Below are 22,358 nucleotides of genomic sequence, written 5' to 3'. Positions count from 1 at the left end.
TATATGATTATTTATTTGGCATTAACTTTGCATTCCAGTTTGTGTTCATTCTGCCAAGGTGGTTTAGGCTCCATATGCTGTCTCTTAAGACCTGCTTGCCTCTTTATCATTCTAGAAACACAGCTTGTAAGGAATGTCACCAATGGAGATACATAATGGGAAACACATGTTACGTTATTATTTGCAAGTCCTATCAGTCTATCAGTCCTATCAGTGTATATATGAGAATTTGGTGACTAGGCTATATGACACCCATCATATCATTTTTAAATTAATAAAGGTAATCTTTGAAATTCTCTTAATAATGATACATTCTTCAACATGTAGTTATAGTGATAATCTTAAAATCTTTTTGGACTTCTAAAGACTTGTTAAAGTTTATATACCATGCCCAGATAGTCCAGCTTCACTTTCCAAATGCATTTATTACTTTGGCATATTAACACACACACACACATGACATCTCTATAATATTGCATATCAATAATATTACATAGCAATATGTGCAATATCAGATTTGAAATACTTAAAATAAGCAATGAAAAGCTGCATTTGAATACTAGGTCTGCAATTGTCCAACGAACACCATATATATATATATATATATATATATATATATATATATATATATATATATATATATATATATATATCTATAGTGTGTGTGTGTGTATATATATACACATGGCACCTTTGAATTACAAATTACAATCAAGACAAAAAAGGAAAAGATTGTCTATGCAGAAAAGTCCCAGCTAGCCTTGTGCCAAGCCGCTGGCACAGCAGGTGTAAAGAAACACCAGGCTTCTAACATGAAAGAGAAATGTCCTGCTCTCACAAATCAATGTACATTTGGCACTGACAAGCAGTCTCTGCTGTGAACTGTTAAAACCCTAATTTTTCAGCTGCTTGACACCTGAATAAAAAATACGCACAAAAGCACTTTTTTTGTTTGTTTGTTTTGTTTTATTTTTTGTTATCCCATTTGTTAAGCAGGTGCAGTGCTAGTAATACTGTTACTGTAATTATTTTGAAATCACTACACACTGCTCCGGGTAAGCATGGGTTAAAGCAAGCAGGTCCTGTTTGCAGCGTGCCTTCCTGCACACCCTTCCCTGACTATGCAACTGCTGTGTGGAATGTTGCTCGCTCCCTCCCTTCTATATCTGTCTTCAGCAGCTCCAAGCTATGTTTCTGTTTGCACAGTGATACGTACGAAAGACAACTTTTCGCAGGCAGCGACCGTGGGGGGTTTAATCGTTCAAAACATATTCATCTGGAAACGAGGCTGAAGCTGCGACTTGAAGGCCGTGTGGCTGGACAATATATTTATACATCTTACTGGATCTGCGGGTGAAAAAAGGCTGCAATGGGGGGGATAATGGTCATAAAGTTGCCAATGGAATGATCAGCCTCGCTGAATAGCAATTTAGGTGAGTCAATATAGTGGACATGCTACGAGGCTAGATGCGGTTCAGAGAAAAACTGTTTACTTTTTTGTACACTCATTTTTTAAAAATAGTTCCAGGTGATACTGAAATGATTAAGATGCATTATGACTCGTTGTGGATATGGTACCTCTTATATTGATTATGTTGTTGTCTACAGTGCGGTTTTTTTCAGTTGGTTGCATCTTTTTGTTGCATATACTGGACAATATATTTAAGTTGTAATTACATTTTCAGTAAAGGTTGTATTCGCTGTAAACATTAACCTTCTCTGCACTGATGAAAATAGTAAAAAAGGCGTGTTTTCTCTCCATACACGTTGTATTTGAAAGTTTAGACAGTTCTGAAAGCTAAATGCGCACTTGATGAAATAAAGGGGGCACTTCTAATAGATGTACCGTTATTATTGTAACATTTAATTTTGTTGCGTTTACTCTTTTATATATGTTGATACATTCTAAGCATAGCTACTTATAGTGAAACAGTCAGGTGAAATATCCCGCAAACCAGGTCTTATGAATCCAGTGAAATCAATAATGAAAACAGTACAAGCTGAAACTCATACTGTACAGTCCAACGCCAGCGCTACTTTGGCCAGGGCAACTGCATTCAACATTTTTTTTAGCTTAGGGAGAAAGAAAGCTGCCGTTTGATGGTAATTATAACTGTTGTTCCTATACTGACAGTCGCCGTTGTAGACACGCGGTTTTAACAAAAGAAGCCGACTGTTTATTAAACAGAACGGTAAAACACACACTTTTACCAAGATATCTCGTTTAATTTCGTTTTCACAATGAAAGTACCGTACTGTGTTGAATGCATTTAAATGAGAATGCAATTACTACACTGTCGCCTGCTATCTAAAAATGTTTGGATTGAATGAGCCTACAATACCCTAGCTAAACTCCTGGGAAAAAAGAATACTCTAACAACACTCCTTTTCTGAGGCTTAATTGTACACAGACTGACAACATAATAAAGTCACAGCAATTGCAATATCACACTTCAGATACCGCCTATCCACATAGTTTAATCAGAAATGTATGCATAAAGAAATACCGCTTGCTCTTTAACAACAGCACCAATATTCAAAAAAGGGCTGCATGTTTCTTATAAGAGGTATATCTACATTACCTCTATTCCACGTTATGTTTTGATCTTGTAGGCTACAGTATTTGCACTTGGAAAGGTCACTAACAGTGTTTAAATGCCCTTCGCTTTTTCCCAACGTTGGTCCGTGATAGAAGTGGGGTAACTGGATGCCCTTGCGTCGAAACGTTATCGTGTTGTCTCTTAAAAAATTTGCCGAACACATTTTTTTTTAAAAGGCAGGGCTGCTGCTGTATGATGCAAGGTTTGTGTTTGTCCTACCACAAGTGGAGGTTTTTTTAATGCTTTTAAACTTCAAGGTCAGCGTAGTAATCCAGAAGGTACTACGGAAATACAAAGTGGATTCTTCTGATATCTATGATGCTAGGAAGAGTATTTTTATGTTGCTTTTGAAGATGCTTCTTAGCAAACGTGACAATACATTCGGCTGTGATTGTGTATACTAGCCTTTTGGTAACTAGTGTAGGGCTGGGAGGTAAGGAGGCCTTGTGAGGTTCTAAGTTGGAACTGAAGGGCCCTATAGAGTGTAGTGGCATTAACTACCAGTTCCCAAGTAAGCTCTGTCTTAACAACTGGGCATATGGGACAGACCTGTTTTCTCAGTAAGTTAGTTGCACTTACAATATATATATATACACACACACATTTTAGCGATGCGAGTCTCCATACTTAATCTTTCATTTTCTGGTCATCTTTAATTGCATACTTAGTCCTGTAACTTAGTTGAAAATTGAAGGGATGAAAATAAAACTCCTATTGCATAGCAGTTCCACCCATTCCAGGTTTTATTATGAGCTTGATAAGCCACGATGTATAGGTAACAAGCTCAGGTGTGTCTTATTAAACTCATAGTAAAACTAGGAATGGCTCAAACTGCTATAAAGTAGGGACCCATCCCTGGGACAGTCTTCAAGGCCAGTAGGATAGTAATGATGGGAGACAGTCTTGACTAAATTATTAAGACTAAACTTTGGGCTTTGCTTTTTATTGCCATCAACTTTAAGGTAGTCTAGTTAGCAAGTTTGGGTGCACCAAACTCAATCACAGCACTGCTTAATTTCTGCTGCAAAGCTGCTATAAAGGAGAATAGTCAAGTTATCTGGGATGTTGGAGACATCTAGGGAGCGTGTAATTGCCCTGAATAGGGTAAAATTGGGAGATATGAGATTCAGCTGCTATTGCTTGTGGAACTATGCTGGATTTGTTTACATGTGGGAGGTTACAGTACCATATCTGAAAACTGCCTGGTGATGTTAAAAAATGTAGGTGGAGGTGTCTGCCACGCACAGACTGTCAGGAAATATGTTATCATTACATTTCATAGAGCTCAGTCAGAACTTTCTGCTGTAGAATACTTTTTTAGATCTTCGGACTTCCATTACTGATTTGCAAAAAAAAGCAGTACAAGTCTCCTGTGGTATTTGCTTGAACTCTCTTAGTCTGTTTCGAGGAAGTGATGTCATTGCTTGCATGCTTTTGTGGCGCATACACTGTAGCATTTCATAATTTATACGTTCCATTAAAGTCATTCCCTGAAGGTTTCTTTGGGAATGTCAGGGGGTGAATAATTATGTCTGATATGATATGTATTGTAGTGTCGTATTTCTGTTGTGTGTACTTGCTTACTGAGGTGAGCTATTCAGGTTCTTTTTGAGTTACCAGACTTTCTAATCTGTCATTATTAATTAATTCATTAATTAATTAGTCATTTAGAAGACATTTTTATCCAAAGCGATTTAGAGAACAGGGGGTGAACTGCTGCAAAGTCACTTACAATAGGACCTTGGTTTTACATCTCATCCAAAGGACAGAGCACAAGGAGGTTAACACACAGTTAGTCAGTTGCTGAGCGGGGATAAGAACTAGGGACCTCCTGGTATCAAGCCTGTATCTTTAACCACCGGACCATCAAGCCTCATGCATAAAAAAGGTTATTAGAGTATAAATAGTAGTCTTTATTTTTTAAAATACTTTTTCTTACCTCAAATCGCCCAACTAACTTATTTTTTTTCTGAAGCAAGATCTTCACTTTTTTTCAGGATATGTAGATGCTTCTTGTTACCTGATTACTTCCTGTTCTGTAGGTCACAAGGTCTGATTGGAGTTGTACCGTTGATCTGTACCAGAAAGCAACATATTTTATTACTCTGTACTGCTATATTAATATAGAAAAGCCAGGTAGCCACCATCAATTCTGCCACCTTTCAATGCTGAAGACAAATGCTGAAAAGTGTAAGGTGAGCAGTGTTAACGATCATCACTTTAACCTTATCTGTGTTGTAAAAAACAGTAGCTGTAAATTCTGAGGGTAGCAATGACTCAGCCCTGGGAGGGGGAGGGGGGGGGTTCACAACAGACTGCTCTGTGAGCTTTCCAGTGAGAGGTACAGCATTGAGATCAGCTCTCACCTCTCCCTCAGGAAAACTTGATGCAAAAGGTCTGCATCGATCATTTAATTAGACCTTAGATGTTTATTTGGATGTAAGATTTTTACAGCCCAGCACAGAGGTCGATACTGAGACCTGATGGCCTCCGCAGTCCAATAACTGCGAAGTTTCTCTTTCAGAAAATGTGCTGCAAGATAAAGGGTGGGATCATGTCCAAGCTTGCTGTTAAAGGACCCATCCCACAGTGTGGTGCAGTATCCTAAACTTCTCAGGGGGTCCTGAGAAGTGTTTGCACAGGGAGTGCGGAGGAGAACTGCACTATACCAGAGTCCAGGTGCAAAACAAAACCTGGTTTATAAGTGAAATAAGCAACGCCAAAGGGACAGTGAAAAGGTTACAGATGCTTCTGGTATTTGAAGGTTAGAAAATGGGTTTCAAAACCTTAGGCCTCGATTTCAAGGTGTTAAGATATCTGGCTTTGTTTCTACGTTTGTATATCTGTTCAGTGTAATTTGTTAGAATACTTTACATTTTATTTGACTATAAGTAACAATAGAGTGATATTAAATCGATCTTAGTAGATTAAAAGCCACCCCTCTATATTTACTGGGTGGTGCTTTCTGGTTTAGAACAGTGGGAACCCTGTTTATTGCAGAATTTTCAGATTCAGATTCAGGTTTCAGATTTAAGATTTCAAATTTTTAGCCATGCTTGGTTTAGGAACCGATGGCCAAGCTCAGCAGTTAAAAAGCAGTTACATAAAACAGTTCTGGTCCCAGCATGCTGGAGAGGTTGATGAGTCTGGTTGAAACACAGAGAAGACAGTGAAAGTGTCTGAAGACAGCCGAGTGTCCAAAAAAAAAAAAAATCAAACCAAATTTTTATGATTTGTTTATTTAGCAGACGTCTTTATCCAAGGTGACTTACAGAGACTAGGGTGTGTGAACTATGCATCAGCTGCAGAGTTACTTACAACTACGTCTCACCTGAAAGACGGAGCACAAGGAGGTTAAGTGACTTGCTCAGGGTCACACAATGAGTCAGTGGCTGAGGTGGGATTTGAACCAAGGATCTCCTAGTTCCATGCCTGTTTCTTTAACCACTGGACCACACAACCTCTAATCTGCCAATTGGTCAAAGAGATCTCCTCTTGGTGCAGTATTAATATAATTAGTGTACATTTATGTTTGAGGTGGGCACACTGGAAAGCTGGGCCACTGACTTGTGTTTATTGTAGTACTACTGTATGCCTACTGTATAATAATAACAATAGCAGACAGTTGGGTATCTTTTAAAAAATAAAACTCTGTTCCTTTCTGCTGTTTCTTTTCGCTCTGTGAGGGATGTATGTTTGTTTTGTTTTCACGTTTGTTCAAGTTCGTGCATATGGTTCTGTTCTGTATTGCATTTCTTGCCAAGATCAACGTATTTGTCTAACTTGGTAGTGGTTTACCTACACTTCACCATTGGCCTTGGTACCAGCTGTGCCTTATTGGTTCTGGATGCCATTCATTAATTCTCTACCAGGGGAATTCCAATGTCCTCTTCAGTTAAGGCGTGTTAGAGTTGCCTTGTAGTTCCTTGTATCAGTGAGTGCTTTTAGTTTTCCGTTAACAACACCAAACCATGACTTCCTACAAACTAAAGGAGTTGAAAATCTGCTTTAATTCAAGTATGAGAGGTATTTGGGCATTTTGTAAGATGCCCAAACATTGTCCTATACCCTTTTATCACACAATACCAGTCACTCCATGCTGTCATCACATCAAGGAGGTAGTCCAGAACTTGCTGCACAGTTAAAATAATAATTTGCTTACACACTACTGTGGTGGTTCATCGAACATGGAAGTTAAATTAAAAATGGCTCTGTTGCGATCTGGTCATCCCAGCTTAACAATTTGAAAAGATCCTGACGTAATATATAGCATTTCCCTTTCCTTACTGAGTCACTACTGTATTACACAGCACTTTAAATACTGCTCCTACACGAGTACAAATAGGAGAAACCCAATAGCCTGATGTTTTACAGGAAGCAGATACTGATTTGTAGCCTTACCTTTTTTTATCCCAAAGTAACTCATTTGATAGTGGTTTTCTTGACAGTCAGAGAAGACCCGGGAAGGATGAAGGAGGAAAGTTTGAGTCCCTGCTGTGAATCTGATAGTTGTCCTTACAACCTCTTTATAAAGCATTAATATATAGGTTAGAAGAGTGAGATTATTGACAATTAGTTACAGAGGGTTTCGGGTTATGTAAACAAATGGGGATTTTTTTTTTTTTTCTTGACTGCTGTTTTTTTTCCCCAGAAACATTCCACGGGTGTGTGTTAAATTCCAAGGGTATTTACTAAGCATTCATTGACCGACTGCTGACTGATTCAGGGTCCATTACTGTTAAATTGTGTTAGTTTTACTAAATTAAAGGCTTTGTTTTATTAAAACTCTTCCCAAACAATATTTAAATGTTAAACTGTACATACGGCTTGAGAGCTGAAAGATTTTGCTTCAACGAGGTATATCAACTCATATGACTATTAGACTGCAACTGTGATGCTTTTCAGGTTTTGTAGTCACTGCTGTCCTGATTTGAGATTTGGACAGAAAACCAATATCCTGTAAAACCAACACCCATATTGGTCGAACACTGACATTTCAGCCGGCTATAGAAAATGGGCTTTCCTTACAGCCACTAACGCAGAAAAATAACACTGAACTAGTTAAATGTGTGCCTCCAATTGTGCATGGTCTGCCAGCACCATTGGATTGTATTTAAAACCAATACAAAGTTGCTTCAGGCAAAACCACACAGTGGAAATATCTCTAGTCCTGGTGTGAACTCTATTAACATTGTGCTATTTTTAAATTTATTTTTAAAGGTATTTGGAATAATAGACCCCCCGTTAAGGACATCGTCTAAAATATACCAAAGACTGTAATCTAAAGCACCCCCCCCAAAACGTCCTAAGGGAGGGAGATCCCATTGAAATCTGACAAAAAAAACAAGCAATTTTTTTGGCTTTTTCGGGGCAAGCAGCAGCGGCCGGCAGCATGACGACCTCAGCCCTGCGACGGCAGGTCAAGAACATTGTCCACAACTACTCGGAAGCAGAGATCAAGGTGCGGGAGGCCACCTCCAATGACCCCTGGGGACCGTCCAGCTCCCTTATGTCCGAGATCGGCGACCTGACCTTCAACGTGGTGGCCTTCACCGAGGTCATGGGCATGATCTGGAAGCGGCTCAACGATCACGGCAAGAACTGGCGCCACGTCTACAAAGCCCTGACCCTGCTGGACTACCTCATCAAGACCGGCTCCGACAAGGTGGCCCACCAGTGCAAGGAGAACGTCTTCACCATCCAGACCCTCAAGGACTTCCAGTTCGTAGACCGTGATGGCAAGGATCAGGGCATCAACGTGCGGGAGAAGGCCAAGCAGCTGGTGGCCCTGATGCGCGACGAGGAGAGACTCAAGCAAGAACGTGCCAACGCTCTGAAGACCAAGGAGCGCATGTCCGCCGTGGCCACTGGGATCAGTAGCAGCAGTAGCCAACAGGTCAGCTACCCCAGCCGCCGCTCCAGCCAGCCCACCATGTCCTCGCTTTACGGAGAAGAGTTTGGGAGGTCACGGGGTTCCCCCACATCTTATAACTGTGAGTACTAATACACCGTTACAGTGGACTGATTATCCGCACAACTTTGGAATTGTTTATAACTAGTTTACTCCATTAATGTCTCAGAAACACTCAATAGTGGTACATTTATATAAGTACTACAATATACTTCAAATGACAAACGCTTTGACTGTAAATCTTTCTCAATGTCTTCAATGTGTTTGCCTGAAATCTGGGTAGTCATGAGTTCACTTTATAATATTATCCACCTTAGTCACTGTATCATTTTAATTTTTTTGGGGTGGGGGGATTTTGGTAATTAATCATACACAGAGGGTTTTTTTGATTCTGGGGCTTAGAATGGTTTTAAGTGGAAGCATCAAGCAAAATGAGAAATCAGCCATCTGTGATTTTGTTTATAGATTAGTATATCAGCATCTTCAGTATTTAAATGGGTAGTGTGTATGTGATGCTTTTAGCTTCTAGTGATGATATATCAGGTAGATTTAAAGATTACACTTTTTTTGTAGTCAGATCCAAGCCATTGAATTATTTATAAGCATAATTAAAATTGTTTGTTTTAGAAGCTATAGAGAAGCATGGTTTACTTGGAGCAGTAGAATCTCTGTACCTTCAAATATTGAAGGGCCTTTTGGGACTTCTGTCCATGTGCTTAAAGAGGTGACCTTTTGTTATGGCCAGAAATTTGGCAGGGAAACCAAACATGCTGAACTGTTTCCTCCCTTGTGTTCTGACTGCTGTTGGTTCTTTCGTCTGGCAAACAAACTTGTATTGCTTACTTGGAGGGGGAGAGATTGCACCCTCTAGTCCTAGCAGCTAACTGTGATCACCAGCCCTCATGTTTTGGATTTCCTGGATAAACTAACATGCTCTCTCGCTCCATCCCAATTGTCATCTGCATTTCTCATTGCTCTATTTATAGCTCCTTTTGAATGGGAAGTAGTGTGCCCTTTGTCTTTAAAGCGCAGGGTCAGGCTCCAATAAGGTCCTAGTTTCAGTGCCCAGCTAAACCACTGTCTCGCCTGATTTGAGTAATGTTGAATGGGTTAGCATACTGTCCCTCCAAAGCCAAACTGTCAGCACTGCTTTCATGTCTTTTTATAGCTCCCCTGAATGAGAGAGGTCCTTCAGTTTGATCATAAGACTGTCTTCAGGGTCGCATCGTTCCCATTCCTAACGACAGACTGTGCGGCTGTATGCTGTGCAGGACAGGGCTGCACAATTTCTAAAGCCTCCAGGCCACATTTAGGTTTCTATTATGATTCAATAAATAACTTGGCATGGCATTTTCTTGAATACATCACCCTTGTGAAATGATATTTGTATGATATTGTCACAAAGGTTATAAAGTAGTAAGCATGCCTGTAAATATGTCACACTTTTACATCTAGAGAACTAAAATGACAGTGATCGTGTCATATGAGTGGACTACAGTGTGCTGCATACAGTTTGTGCTTTGGGACTTGTTACCAAGGTGTGACTTTAGCTCTGTGGAATCCAGCTCATGTTGCACCACAATAGGAACAATTAAAAAGCAAAACAAATCTCTACCCGGATGGGTTTCCAGTTTCCCAGCTTCCACCAGATTTGATCTTGGTGTGCCTGCCTGCCGGAATTTAAAGGAAGACCTTGAATTAAAGTGGAAAGGCTGTGCTTTCCTGATATCATTTCAGGGAGCAGAACTACTAAATATGACCATCGAATAAGTGCCACCCTTGAATAAACGGCGTAGCTGATTTATACAATTTAAAATAAACACTGCAACATTAATTTGAAGATATATTGTACAGTAACACCTTCTTTTTTAGCGATTTATTTTCAGATAATATTGCTATCCACTGTCACTTAGATAATTGTTAGAGTTCACAGTGGAAACAAGGAAGCTACTTTTCTGTTTGTCTGGGAAAATTGAGGATTATTTCCCCAGAGTTTTCACCAACATTTAAAGAAACATTAACATTTTTTCTAAAATAAAAAAATACAAACACTTTGAGGATACTACAAAGGTTTTACCTTTTATCCTTCATCGCTAACAAAACGCATTTCTTTGTAGAAAATGTACCAACGACTCAGGTTTCTTTAGTGAAATGTCCTGGAAAACACAAGAAGGCAATTATTTTCTGAGTGATTTTAATTTAGAATGAATACACCTGTCTGAAGTCCATCTCCTACAAGCATTTAATGGCAGTACATAGTTAGCATTGATTTTAGTACTGCAACCTACTGCTAAGTTTTCACACTTGTAACGTTATATGCTACTTTGGGAGTTATGCACTAATATAGACCTAACTGACTTGATAATGTAAGCACTTGAAACTGAGAAAGCTACTGACAGTGTCATTTGTATTGAGAATTAATTGGTTCCTCAATACCATGCTGGCCATTTATGTGTCATACTTAAAGACAAACGTTTACAGTGTTTCCTTCTGAACAAAGCCAGAGGTTAGGAAGTAGATGTTAAAATATTTTTAATAATCCTGGCTACATATATTAATTTCTGGGAATTCATTTTCCTGTGGGCAGTCCATGTTCTTGAGATGTAAACACCAATGCACAGATTGAACAAGGTAGTTGGGAACCCTTGACTTTTAAGAGGCAACAGGGTTTTATTTTCTGCTGAAGCAAACAATACTCTATCTGCAGATTGGCTAAAAATCTCATTCTTAGTTGCCTGCATTATACCTCATTACCAGAAGCTAACAGGCCTAAAAGTAGAGTGTAAAAGTAGACAGTAGTATTTTACATTATTATTGTTTTTTTTTTATATAATTTAAAAGAGCTAACCAAACTGGTTTGTAAGCTCTTGTAATTCTTTCAATGTCTGTTATTGCTGCTTAAGCGTGTGGCAGATTTAGAAGAAGAATATAAGCAGATTTAGCAAATTTGTAGTTCAGTTGTGTGGGAATTTATGTTGTCTAGGATTTAATTAATTTTATTTCTTTACTCATTTTTGTGTTTGTTTTGTTTCTGGCAGCCTCGTCCTCTTCGCCCCATTTGAACTCTGACCTGGAACAGGCCCGCCCCCAGACCAGTGGGGAGGAGGAGCTACAGCTGCAGCTGGCGTTGGCCATGAGCCGAGAGGAGTGTGAAAAGGTAGCCTAGCAACCACGGTGCTGCCCTCTATTTGAAGATATTGCTGAGAACATTTGGCAGAACATTAGTTCCCAGTGATTAGGTCACATAATCCAATCATGTCTATGAAAACCAGGATAGTTCTGGTGAAGGAGGCGGTCGCCGTTCTTATAAACTTAGACCTGCTCCTGCCTGGTTTGGATCCTTTGAAAGCAAAACCAAATGAAAACTTACAGGATATATTCCTATTAAAGCTAACTGAGAAATCATTACCTGACGCTGATTCCACCCTGCATAAAATTAGATAATACTGTTAGTTTCAAGCAAAAGTATTTTTAAACTTACATTCTTTATATCGTGGCTGATCAATTGATTTGATGGTTTACATAAGAGCTTTAGTGTTGTACAGCTGTAAATTAAAACGTTGTGTGTAAGGTGTCTCTTGCTGTTATCTCATGTAGTTTGGATTTGAGGACCATGAATCAATGCTGGATGGGTCTGTCTGCTCAAACTATGTGACATGATGTCTCTAATAAGAGACACACTACACACGCTGTATTAACTTTTTATTTTGAATTGAGCCATATGTGCTCTCCACAGGATTACATCTGTCCACATAAACTGGAGTTTGACAAACCGGTACATGATTTATCAAATCAAAATGTGTCGAACTTCCTCAATACCTGTCTACTGTGAAACCAAGCGCGTTGATCAGAGGAAAAAATGAATTTAATGAAAAAAAGTTTTGCCTGAAATAATCATTAACATATTGGCCTTTATTCTGGGAAGAATCAATTTTCAGCTGTTCATTTCTTAAGTGGTTTTACTGGAAACAGCTAGGAATGGGTCTTGACGGGAATTAAAATGTTTTGCTACTGAGAGGAAAGACAAGCCCTGGTTTAAACCCATATAAGGCTTACTTGTTCTGTTTCATTGGTCACAAATCTTAGTCATTTATTGATTTATTTAAATGAAAGGAGTGCTAGCCAATCCTTACCTCAGATTAACTTTATTAAGATTATTTCTGGCTCTCTTTAATTATGACAAAAATCCTGGATTCTTCAATAATTAATTCAGGACATGCAAATATTTTAAATGCAATGTCAAGTGCTGCGTCCTGGTAAACTGACTGTTAGTCACAGGGTCTGATTTCAGCTAGACCATTGGTGTGCGTTTGAAACACAATACCAGGAAGTGATTAAGTGACAAGAAACAGCATCAATGTGTCATCTAGTGTTTAAATTCAAATATCAGCATTTCCCAGATTAACAAAAGATGTTCAACACAAGTGAAAATGGGGGCAGTGATAATGTTGTTAATGCTAATAAGCACTAAACCATGGTTAGCATACCTTTTAAGTCTTATTCAAAGTCTTAAAATGCATATAGGGTAACTTTCGTTATATCAATGTTAAATGCTCTGTCAGTTGTTTGGGAAACTTCGCGGGCAGGCAGACTAGCAATGGGAACCATCCCATTGTCGATTTGATGACTGCATGCTGTACATTTCCACCAGACAGAAGGTCCGAGTCGATGACGTCTTCAGTAACCATCCTCAATCAAGATGCATACTATAACTGTGCACATGGTCTGCCCTTGAAGCATAAGTCAAATCCAATGACAGTAGTGGTCATTTTACAATTACCTGCAAATGGCTAACTTGCTGCAGAGGGCTGTGTAGAGTTATGCAACAATGAAATGGTTACATTGAACCCACAGTACTGAATGCATTTTTTATTTTTTTGCAAGGGCAGACAGACTAGTCAGCAGCATTGGGAATGCAGGGGATTTGTCCAGGGTGTCATATCCTGCAACTGCACAGCTGGATCTCTGCCAATGCCACGCCTTACATTCTTCAGTTTCTAAAGAGCAAGAACACTTATAACTTAGGCTTCCGCTAGAGTGCGCTCTATAACCCAGGGAACCATCCTTTGGGTCCTGCACATAGTTTCATTGCTCTATGGTGAATAATTCTGCAGCAGCTATATGAGTTAACAGCTCAAGAGTTTTTCTTTTTTTTTTGGTTTCTGTGGAGCACATGATTGTCCCCTTTTTAAGAAACCCTGACAAAGCAAACCTTTTTGTCTCTCTTTGAATACAACAGATACTGTAACTGCAGCACAAAAAAGAGCCCCATGTCATGTACTGAGCTAGGTACCTTCCTGAAAGCAGAGCGTGTATGAGTGATTTCAGCCCACTGAACTTGGTCAACATAAACATCAAATTTCTTGATTTGCACAGATCATTATTAACTCCACGCTTGGTTGTTGATTAATTCCATGCACATTTTTTTGAGCTGCAGAATTGACAGTCTGGGAAAATGTTGCTTGAGGCTGCTGATATGTAAAGTAAATTGCGACCGCAACACTTCAGTGAACCGATTGGAAGCAGCACAAATTAATTTCGCAGTCGGCTTCAGAATATTGATTATTTTTTTATTTTATTTTTTTTCGACCGCCAGTACATTTTTATTGACAGTTTCCCAGCTTGGCGCTTTTAAAAAAAAAAAAAAAAAAAAAAAAAAAAACCCTCAAAAGTCATGTTGAGGTCATGCTTATTTATGTATTCTTATCCATGAGAAAGCTGGTGATGCTGTAAGTGGGCGGAGTCAGACACATTCTGAAGTGGGTGTTGCTAGAGAGTGGCCCCTCCTCCACATTGAGGACAGCCAGTGAGTGAACCCTGCCTTCTGCTATAGGCACTAACCACCCAATTTCTAATGCTTTGTAGCCACAGCAGCCACCACTCTCCCCAGCAGTTGAAATCGATGAAGACACCGACCTGCAGATTGCTCTGAGCCTCAGTAAGGAGCAACACGAGAAGGTAGCGTATAAGCCTGGTGGAGGTTTAGAAACAAGGGGTGCTCAACAGTGTTCTCCCCTTCATTTTAGAGGGTTGAGGTTACCCCCTCTTCACTGACCATGCATGTCTTTCAGAAGCACAGATTTCGAGAAGCTAACACTAACTAACCACCTCCTCCTCCTCCTTCTGCCTTGCAGCAACTTGGGCTTAGAAAACTCACACATCTCTCTTTCCTTCCCTCTGTGTCTTTAAAGACTGCTTGATGGATGGTGCAAACACCATCACCAGCTAGCTTGCATCCTCCACCTATTAGTCATGGTGCATCTATTAACCTGCCTTTATCCTACTGATCTGCTTCGTGTATACAAATTAACCCAGATTTATATGCAATTCCCAGATTTATATGGGCAGCAGTGTGGAGTAGTGGTTAGGGCTCTGGACTCTTGACCGGAGGGTTGTGGGTTCAATCCCTGGTAGGGGACACTGCTGCTGTACCCTTGAGCAAGGTACTTTACCTAGATTGCTCCAGTAAAAACCCAGCTGTATAAATGGGTAATTGTATGTAAAAAATAATGTGATATCTTGTAACAATTGTAAGTCGCCCTGGATAAGGGCGTCTGCTAAGAAATAAATAATAATAATAATTCCAGTGTTTGTGATGATGCTGATGGGTGGTTTTTTTTGTCTTAGTAAGTCATTTATTTCCAGACTTAATATTAAAGATAAAACTCCTGATATCCTATCCTTGCTTCATCAGCAGTTTTACTTCCCGAGGCCTTGAAAATGGGTACAGATATTCAGCAGCACAGCAAATCAATCCTGTATAAAGATCTTTGTCTATAAATAGCAGGAGCTGTGTCAGTTCTGGGGATTGTAGTATAGCAACCAAACTGCATTTGAAAATAATTATGTGACTTGTAGTTTTTACGCATATTTTACTGTATCATTCATGTGTACACTTAAGTGGTTTTATGTATGCATAGGGGCTTCTATATCAAACCTCAAGACTGACACTTGCTAAGACCGAGAGTCATACAAATATGACAAATCGTGGCATCTTAAACCAATTACCAGTACAAACACCTTCAATAAAACTGTAAATGTACCATAAGTATGTGTGAATCTTATGCAGGAAGGCACATTTATTAATCTTGGAGATGGACATTTCTACTCATTTCATAGGGTACTGAACAACAAAAAGGTGTTCCCCTTTTTAATACCAGGTAACCTCAAACAAAGACAGTGGTGTTAAGAGGGGTACAGTCCTGTCCGTGGCTTTGTTGGGATGTCGGTTTATAAGAGTTTGTCTCGACGAGGGGGAGCTGTATTTGTGTTCACTTTATTTGGCAAAGTTACAAACTTTTTTTTCAAAACTCCTGAAAAGTAAAAGGGTGGAAAGTGGAAGTAAAATTGACAAGAATTGGAAGAGAAACGTTTGTGTCTTTCTCAGAGCAGCGGCTGGGGAATTTTCAGTTTTGATGTGCAATGTTATATTCAATGCGTGTAGAGAATTTTGGCCTCAAATTAATGTGAATAACTTTGTTAAATTGACTAAATTGTCTGCCAGTCTCTCGAAGTGAACTGAACATTGATATTCTGAAAAGTTGACAGATTCAGAAGAATTAAGCGTAGGTGCCACTCATTGGTTATAAAAGGGACTCGGGTTTGTTTTAGCTATATCAGCGAAAGCCATAGTTATACAAGACAGTGGATATGCATCAGGAAATTTTCAAAACACAATCCAGATATCCTACCGATGCTTTTCCTCAGATAACCTACCTCCCTGTGAATTATCCAGTAAAGCACAGACGATACAGAACAGTGTGCAGGGCAGTGTGTTCAGAGCTGGCAGCGAGGAGGTAGTCTGTCAGCTTGCTCATGGTTGTAATGGAGCACCCTGTCTAGTCTAGCTGCTGTTTTTCTGTTCTATTTGCAGTGAACTATAAAAGTGCTATAAACTCGCACCTTGGAGATTTCTATGTGTCTGCAGTGACTAACGGTACTAACAAAATCCCCATCAAACAAGGCTTTCAAATCGCTTTTCTTTTTGTTTAGTTTGTTTTTCTCTGTGTTCTTCATGGCAGGTCTGCCAATATATGCTTTTCTTTGCTAGATTTTGGTTAGAAATAGCATGATGTTGTTCATTCCATTAAAATACTAAACCAAAAAAAAGAAAAGTATATTTCTTTCCCCCTCCCCCAGTGAGAGTACCCCTATTAGTCTCACAGCTGTTTCAAGAGCTAAATTAACAAATAAATGAAACCTTCCACAGATGGAGCCAGGTGAGAGGCTGTCTTTGTGCTGGGGTCCGAGAGACTGTCAGTTCTCGCTTGTGTGGCACCCATCCTTCTACAGCATAGGTGTGTGTGTGTGTGTTCTCTCCATACATTAAACTCTCTGAACAGTCACGGTGTCGCTTTCCTTGTCGCAGGACAAGCGCTCAAGGCAAGGCGATCAATCTCTGCAGCAGAAGACCCTAGAGGAGAGCGGGTTGGAGAGTGAGGACACTGCTCTGCAGGGAGAGGTAATTCACCAGACCAGGAGTCAATAACCACTCATTTGTCCCAAAGACTTTAAATGGACTCACCAGCTCTCTTGTTTAACTGTGTACTGTCAGTCTTTTTGATAATGTCATATAAAATATGTAATGATACGCCCTGAGCTCAGGCTTGCTGCTGTGTGGTTCAAGTTAGATTGAACAGCCTATATATACATTCTGTAAATTCATTGGCAGGTCTGACAGTACAGTGTAAGATTTCCTGTATCTCTCTCCACACAGTCTGCCCTGCTCGATCTGGTGGACATTTTCGGCACCGTGTCTTCAGCACCCCCTGCTGAAGACCCGTGGAATATCACTGCGACTGACGGCAATGACCCCTGGGCTGAGCCCCAGACCAGCCCTCCACCCCCAGCTCTGCCTGCCTCTGACCCCTGGGACACCTTCGGTAAGGCCAAGACAGGGTACTGAGTTTGTCATTCATTTGATTTGTCTGAGATGACCATTTAATCTCTAATTTAAACCACTTGGACATTTTTGGACATCTTAAAAGTTTGCGCAAGGTAGATGCATTAAACAATATCGACATAAATTTCCACTCTCATACATATTGTGTATCTTATACCAGTTTATATTGTCAAGGCTGGAAATGTAAGGCGGTGTGTACTTGTTTCTGTCTTACCAGTAGAGGGCAGATGAATGTATCATTTCATGGAAGTAAACCTTAGCCAATTTGCTCTGTTCACGATACTGGAGTTGGCATGGGATTTATACAATGCACTTGCATTGCTTCAGTGAGCAATGGGCAAAGAGTAAATCACTACTTGCTTCAAATGCAATCAACTATGAGTCACACAAAAGCAGTCATGCAGTACTGAATTGTTTTGTAAATTATTCTGTGTGACTGGTTGCATTTTGACACAGTGTTTGATGGATTACTAAGAGTTCCGTGCTTCTATAAATGGAAGCTGATCCAGACATATTGGTCAGTGATGTATCTTGTCACGTATAAACGACACGATGTTACTGCGCTGTAAATGTAATTATCGTTCTGAATGATTTAAATTATTCCTGTGGTTTTGAAATGGATTTTTCTTGCTTCTCCCGATAGCTGTCATCTGTGAGACGGATGCTGCCTTTAGTAGAATTTAAAAATGACCCTGTAATCACAGCTGAGGACAAGTGCCTCACGGGACTAAAAAAAACTATGACTGAATGAGAAAATGTCTACTGTCAAAAACAAAAACTTCTTAATTTGTACAATATGTGTGGGGAGTTGCCCTCTGGTGGTCAGAGGAGTTGTTGCAGGTAGTTTGAGCCTCACCCACTAAATAATCCTTTTGCTCACAATGGTACTGCTCATCTGTCTTGAGGTAGCAGGTTTTCTGTTGGTAATTGTTCGAGTACCACTCCAAAGCCATTGTTCTAGATATTGTAGAACTGAGTCTGTTTTAAGTTATTATCCCTGGTGATGGATGTTTAGTGGAAGGCGCCTGGACGTCACATATGCAGTTTTATTTTTTTCTCCTTTTTCATAATACTGCTGGCTCATGTTTATATCACCAATATACTTCTTAAACCAGCCCAACGAGGAACAGCCTTGGTGATATCCCTGGCCAGTGCAGTCAGCACAGCAATGGGTGGACCTATCACATGCACCTGAAAGCTCTTGTGATTTAAGTGTTGTGATTGGCTTTGATCATTGGACCGCGTTCCTGATTGCTCTTGTTCTCCTTTCAGGCGCGAGACCCGGCACTCCGGCTACAGGCAACTGGTCAGACCCGGCGACAGCAGTGTCCAGCGCCCCATCGCCTCCCTGGCCCTCCAAACCCTGGGACTCCGGCCAGCCCCGTGCTGACCCCTGGAAGACTCCAGCCAGCGCCCCCAGCCCCACTCCCAATGACCCCTGGGGCTCGCCTGCTCACACTGCAGGTATTGAGCTAATCGGTCACAGTATTTCATGGCGATCACCTTTAGTGGAATGCTTACACAATGTATTGAGTTGCTGTTTTGGACCCTTACCTGGTAGTAATGAGCATGTAGCTGGAATTTGAGTTCCAGAAGGGGGCTAGGTCATCTGGTCTTTAGTCCCTAGAGGTCTGGAAATAGTAACCGTGAGTGTTTCAGTTCCTCACCTCAAACTCAGTGTTGCATTGCAAGTAATGAGGTAATTCAGCAAGCAAAAAGAGAATCCCGCTGATTTTAAACCCCATTTTTGTCTTCTAGGTGGCCCAGCGTTTGACCCTTTTGCAGAGCTGTCTGAGCCCAGGGAAGAGGAAGCTAGAGAGCTCAACGGGGCCGTCGCTCCTTCCTCCACCAAATCCAGCAGCCCTGCAGGTGAGCTTCACACACTGGGGACACCCTATTCTGTCTCTCATTGCCAGCTTTGCAATAGAAAATGACCAGGGCTGCCATTGAATGATGTTCTCTTTGGAGAATGGTAATAGAGAGCTGCTTACCTTAACTCTTAATACTCTTAGCAGAAAGATTGAACCCAAATCCAAGAGCTTGCAGGGGCCTATTGACCGAAGGGATGCTTTCTCAACCAGGCAGTTATCAGACACACTGTCACTATTCACAAATCCAGAAAGGATTTGGGTGCTAATTCTTTTTAATTCCACACTGGACATAGCATGACGATACAGGTGAATGCGTTAGCGGAAATATTTGTCCACTTGCTGTTTCTATTTCCTCCTTTTAATCCCCACAGAGCTGGACCTGTTTGGTGAGCTGTTTCCCAGCACCCAGATTAATGGAACATCCAGTCCAGACACATTGGACCTGAAGCGGCTGGGAGACTCGCTGGCAGAGTCCAGCCTGAGGAACTGCAGAACTCCTGAGTCCTTCCTGGACCCCAGCGCGGCCTCCCTCGTCAACCTGGACTCCCTTGTCCCTGCCAGAGCGCCCGTGAGCAAAAACCCCTTCCTGTCAGGAAGGCCCCAGGGCAGAGTGCAGGAAATGGGCAAGCCCTGCTACACTCCGGAGACTAATGGGGTGCACAGAGAGCAGCACAGCAGGTTTATCACAGGGGGTAAGTGAAGGCAGAGATGACACTTTTTAATGATAAAAATTTACCAAATGCTTTGTAAGCAATAATAATAAGACATTAATATACTCTATTATACTGCTAATTAGTGCTTTGACAAATATGTGAATATTCAAACACACTGCTTGAAATGTATTCAGTACGTATTCATTCATGTTACAGAATTTATAATTGACTGCATAAGAAGTATATCCTGCAAAGAAAAAAAACATGCATAAATTATATCTGAAATACAGTACTCGAGTTCAGTGTTGTATGAATTACACTTTTGTTTTCCAGCCAATTAAAATTTCATCAAATTCTGAATATTCAAATATGAAAAAAACATGTTCACCCCCAGCACTACTGATAATGTACAAAAGTTTGTTGTTCTGTTGATTTTCTTTTTTTTTTTTTACTTTGACTCTGGTGGAGTTTATTTCATTGCTCACACCACTAAAACTGAATTCCTGGTGTTGAAGGCAACAGGATCCTACCAGAAACTCACATTCTATGTAGCATAAAACTATGTTGGGTCTTTTTACCTGTAACACTGATACAGTATGTGGCATAATATGTAGCTACGTCAATGTGTGCAAAGCATTTTGGTCACCATTTACTACAAAAGTAATATCTTATACTGCCGTAATATTGTTTGCTATTAAAGTACAGGGCGAACTCTAAGTCAGTACCATTTTCTTTAGATAAAGGTTGCTATTTATTCAGTGATTTTTATCTGTCTCCTCTCTCCAGGTCTGAGCACCCCCTCTCCCACTAACCCCTTCCACTCTGAGCAGCCTCGCCTCACCCTCAATCAGATGCGTACTCCGTCGGCCTCCCCCCAGCCTGGCTCCTTGTCCTACAGCACCTCCCTGCCTCTGCCGCTGAGCAGCCTTCCTGCAGCCATGATCCTGCCCTCCTCCCTCACCCAGCCGCCAGCCTCGGGAGCGCCCGCCTTCGCTCCTCCTCCGGGTCTCTTAGACATCCCCGGCAACCTGCCTCAGCCCCTGCTGCCCATGGCCCCGCAGCAGCCTGGGGCCACTGGCAGAAACCCCTTCCTATGAACTAGCCTTGAGGCTTGACTTTACTGACCTGGGATGGATCGACTTCTTACCTGGACAATCACGCAGCTTGGAGTTTTATTTATTTTATTTTCTGCATTTTAACGAGGCATTTTACAAAGAACGCGCAAGGCATGCCCCCCCCCCCCCCCCACACCTCTAGCCAGCCGCCCACCCCTGACATATTTCATATGATGGTATTTTAGGGCAGGGCAGTTATTCTCTGTGCTCTTTCTGTGTAACCCACCATGATTTTAATAGACAGAAAGGGCAGCACATGAGAATGTTGTTGAGTTATTTATTTCAGCTTCCTGATATAGCTGGCACTATACTGAACCTTGCAATGTGGCAAACATTCCAGGGATCTTCAGATCCTCCCCCACCTTCGTCGGATAATCAGTTGGTTCCAGAAGGCTGACAGAACTGCTGCTGGTGTTTTTAGTATTGACTCTGTTAGCAGTCCAGAAGGTTTTGGATGTAAATGGCACAAGAAAGAGTTTGCCTTTAACTGTAGAATGACCCATATCTTAAAGAAATGATATACCAATAAACAAAAGATTGTATATGCACAACTACAATTTGGCAATAAATTATCAAAAGGTTTTATTCTAGTATACGTTTTTGTATGCCTTGTTTTACATCAGTATTTTTCACCCACAAACAGCTGGAATGGAGCTTGTTTTTCAAAACCACCACCAGGTGGTGTCAGTTAAAAGTGTGACACAATATTCAAGAATTTTGTGAGATCTTTTAAAAAATATACATTGTAGATGGTTAACTGCAGACAGTTTTAATGATCGAATCTAGCATATATTAAAAAGCTAGATAAAATGTTTTATATTTTAAATAATATAAATAAATAGTTTATAGTTTACAAACTATAACAACATTGGGTAGCGACAATGTTATCAATTGACAAATGATTGTGTGTAAAAGGAGCAATGCCAAGTTCAGGCTAGCTCTGTTAGCTACTTATGTAATGAATGTATAAACTGAGCTCCATCCATAGAACAGATTATTGTGAAGGTCAGTTCATTTACAGCCACGGTCGGGCTGGTTCACATTACCATAATAGAGTATAAGCAACTGAGCCATTTCAATTAGCAAACGTTTACTGGAACATGTGAAGCAAAGTTTATTACGAGATACAACTGCTTTGGATGACCACAGGATAGCATGTGTTCCTAGCAAGAGAAATATAATTGAGTGTTTCACATGCTGTTCTAGCCACTCATTGAAACACTGAAGGGTGGGACAAATGTATACGAATGGCAATTACAAATTGATCTTCACTGGAGATTGCAAACCAAAGTTCCTAAAAATGTGT

General features: G+C 40.5%; 1 protein-coding gene across 3 annotated transcripts; it reads left to right on the top strand.

The window, feature by feature from the left end:
* Positions 1–1,068: 1,068 nt before the first annotated feature.
* On the top strand, positions 1,069–21,642 carry LOC117423070 (epsin-3-like). Of its 3 annotated transcripts, XM_034038473.3 has the most exons (11): positions 1,071–1,433; positions 4,643–4,795; positions 7,821–8,593; positions 11,550–11,668; positions 14,377–14,469; positions 16,880–16,972; positions 17,228–17,393; positions 18,686–18,877; positions 19,172–19,282; positions 19,656–19,976; positions 20,724–21,642. In XM_034038473.3, exons 3-11 carry the CDS (start codon positions 7,993–7,995, stop codon positions 21,032–21,034), a joined length of 2,007 nt encoding a protein of 668 aa, XP_033894364.3. In that variant the 5' UTR covers positions 1,071–1,433; positions 4,643–4,795; positions 7,821–7,992; the 3' UTR covers positions 21,035–21,642. The 3 variants fall into 3 exon arrangements, with proteins under 3 accessions (XP_058845870.1, XP_033894364.3, XP_033894365.3); XM_034038474.3 differs by lacking the exon at positions 4,643–4,795; XM_058989887.1 differs by lacking the exons at positions 4,643–4,795; positions 14,377–14,469 and having other exon boundaries at positions 1,069–1,433.
* The last annotated feature ends 716 nt before the right edge of the window (positions 21,643–22,358 follow it).

The sequence above is a fragment of the Acipenser ruthenus genome, chromosome 17, assembly GCF_902713425.1.
Source record: "Acipenser ruthenus chromosome 17, fAciRut3.2 maternal haplotype, whole genome shotgun sequence".
NCBI lineage: Eukaryota > Metazoa > Chordata > Actinopteri > Acipenseriformes > Acipenseridae > Acipenser > Acipenser ruthenus.
This window is presented reverse-complemented; position numbering and strand designations above follow the sequence as displayed.

Excerpts from the sequence above, each read along its gene's own strand:
- LOC117423070 (XM_034038474.3), top strand. The coding sequence starts at position 7,993 with ATGACGACCTCAGCCCTGCGACGGCAGGTCAAGAACATTGTCCACAAC. Across the intron at positions 11,669-14,376 it reads GCCGAGAGGAGTGTGAAAAG|CCACAGCAGCCACCACTCTC; the intron begins GTAGCCTAGCAA and ends AATGCTTTGTAG. Across the intron at positions 18,878-19,171 it reads CTCGCCTGCTCACACTGCAG|GTGGCCCAGCGTTTGACCCT; the intron begins GTATTGAGCTAA and ends TTTGTCTTCTAG.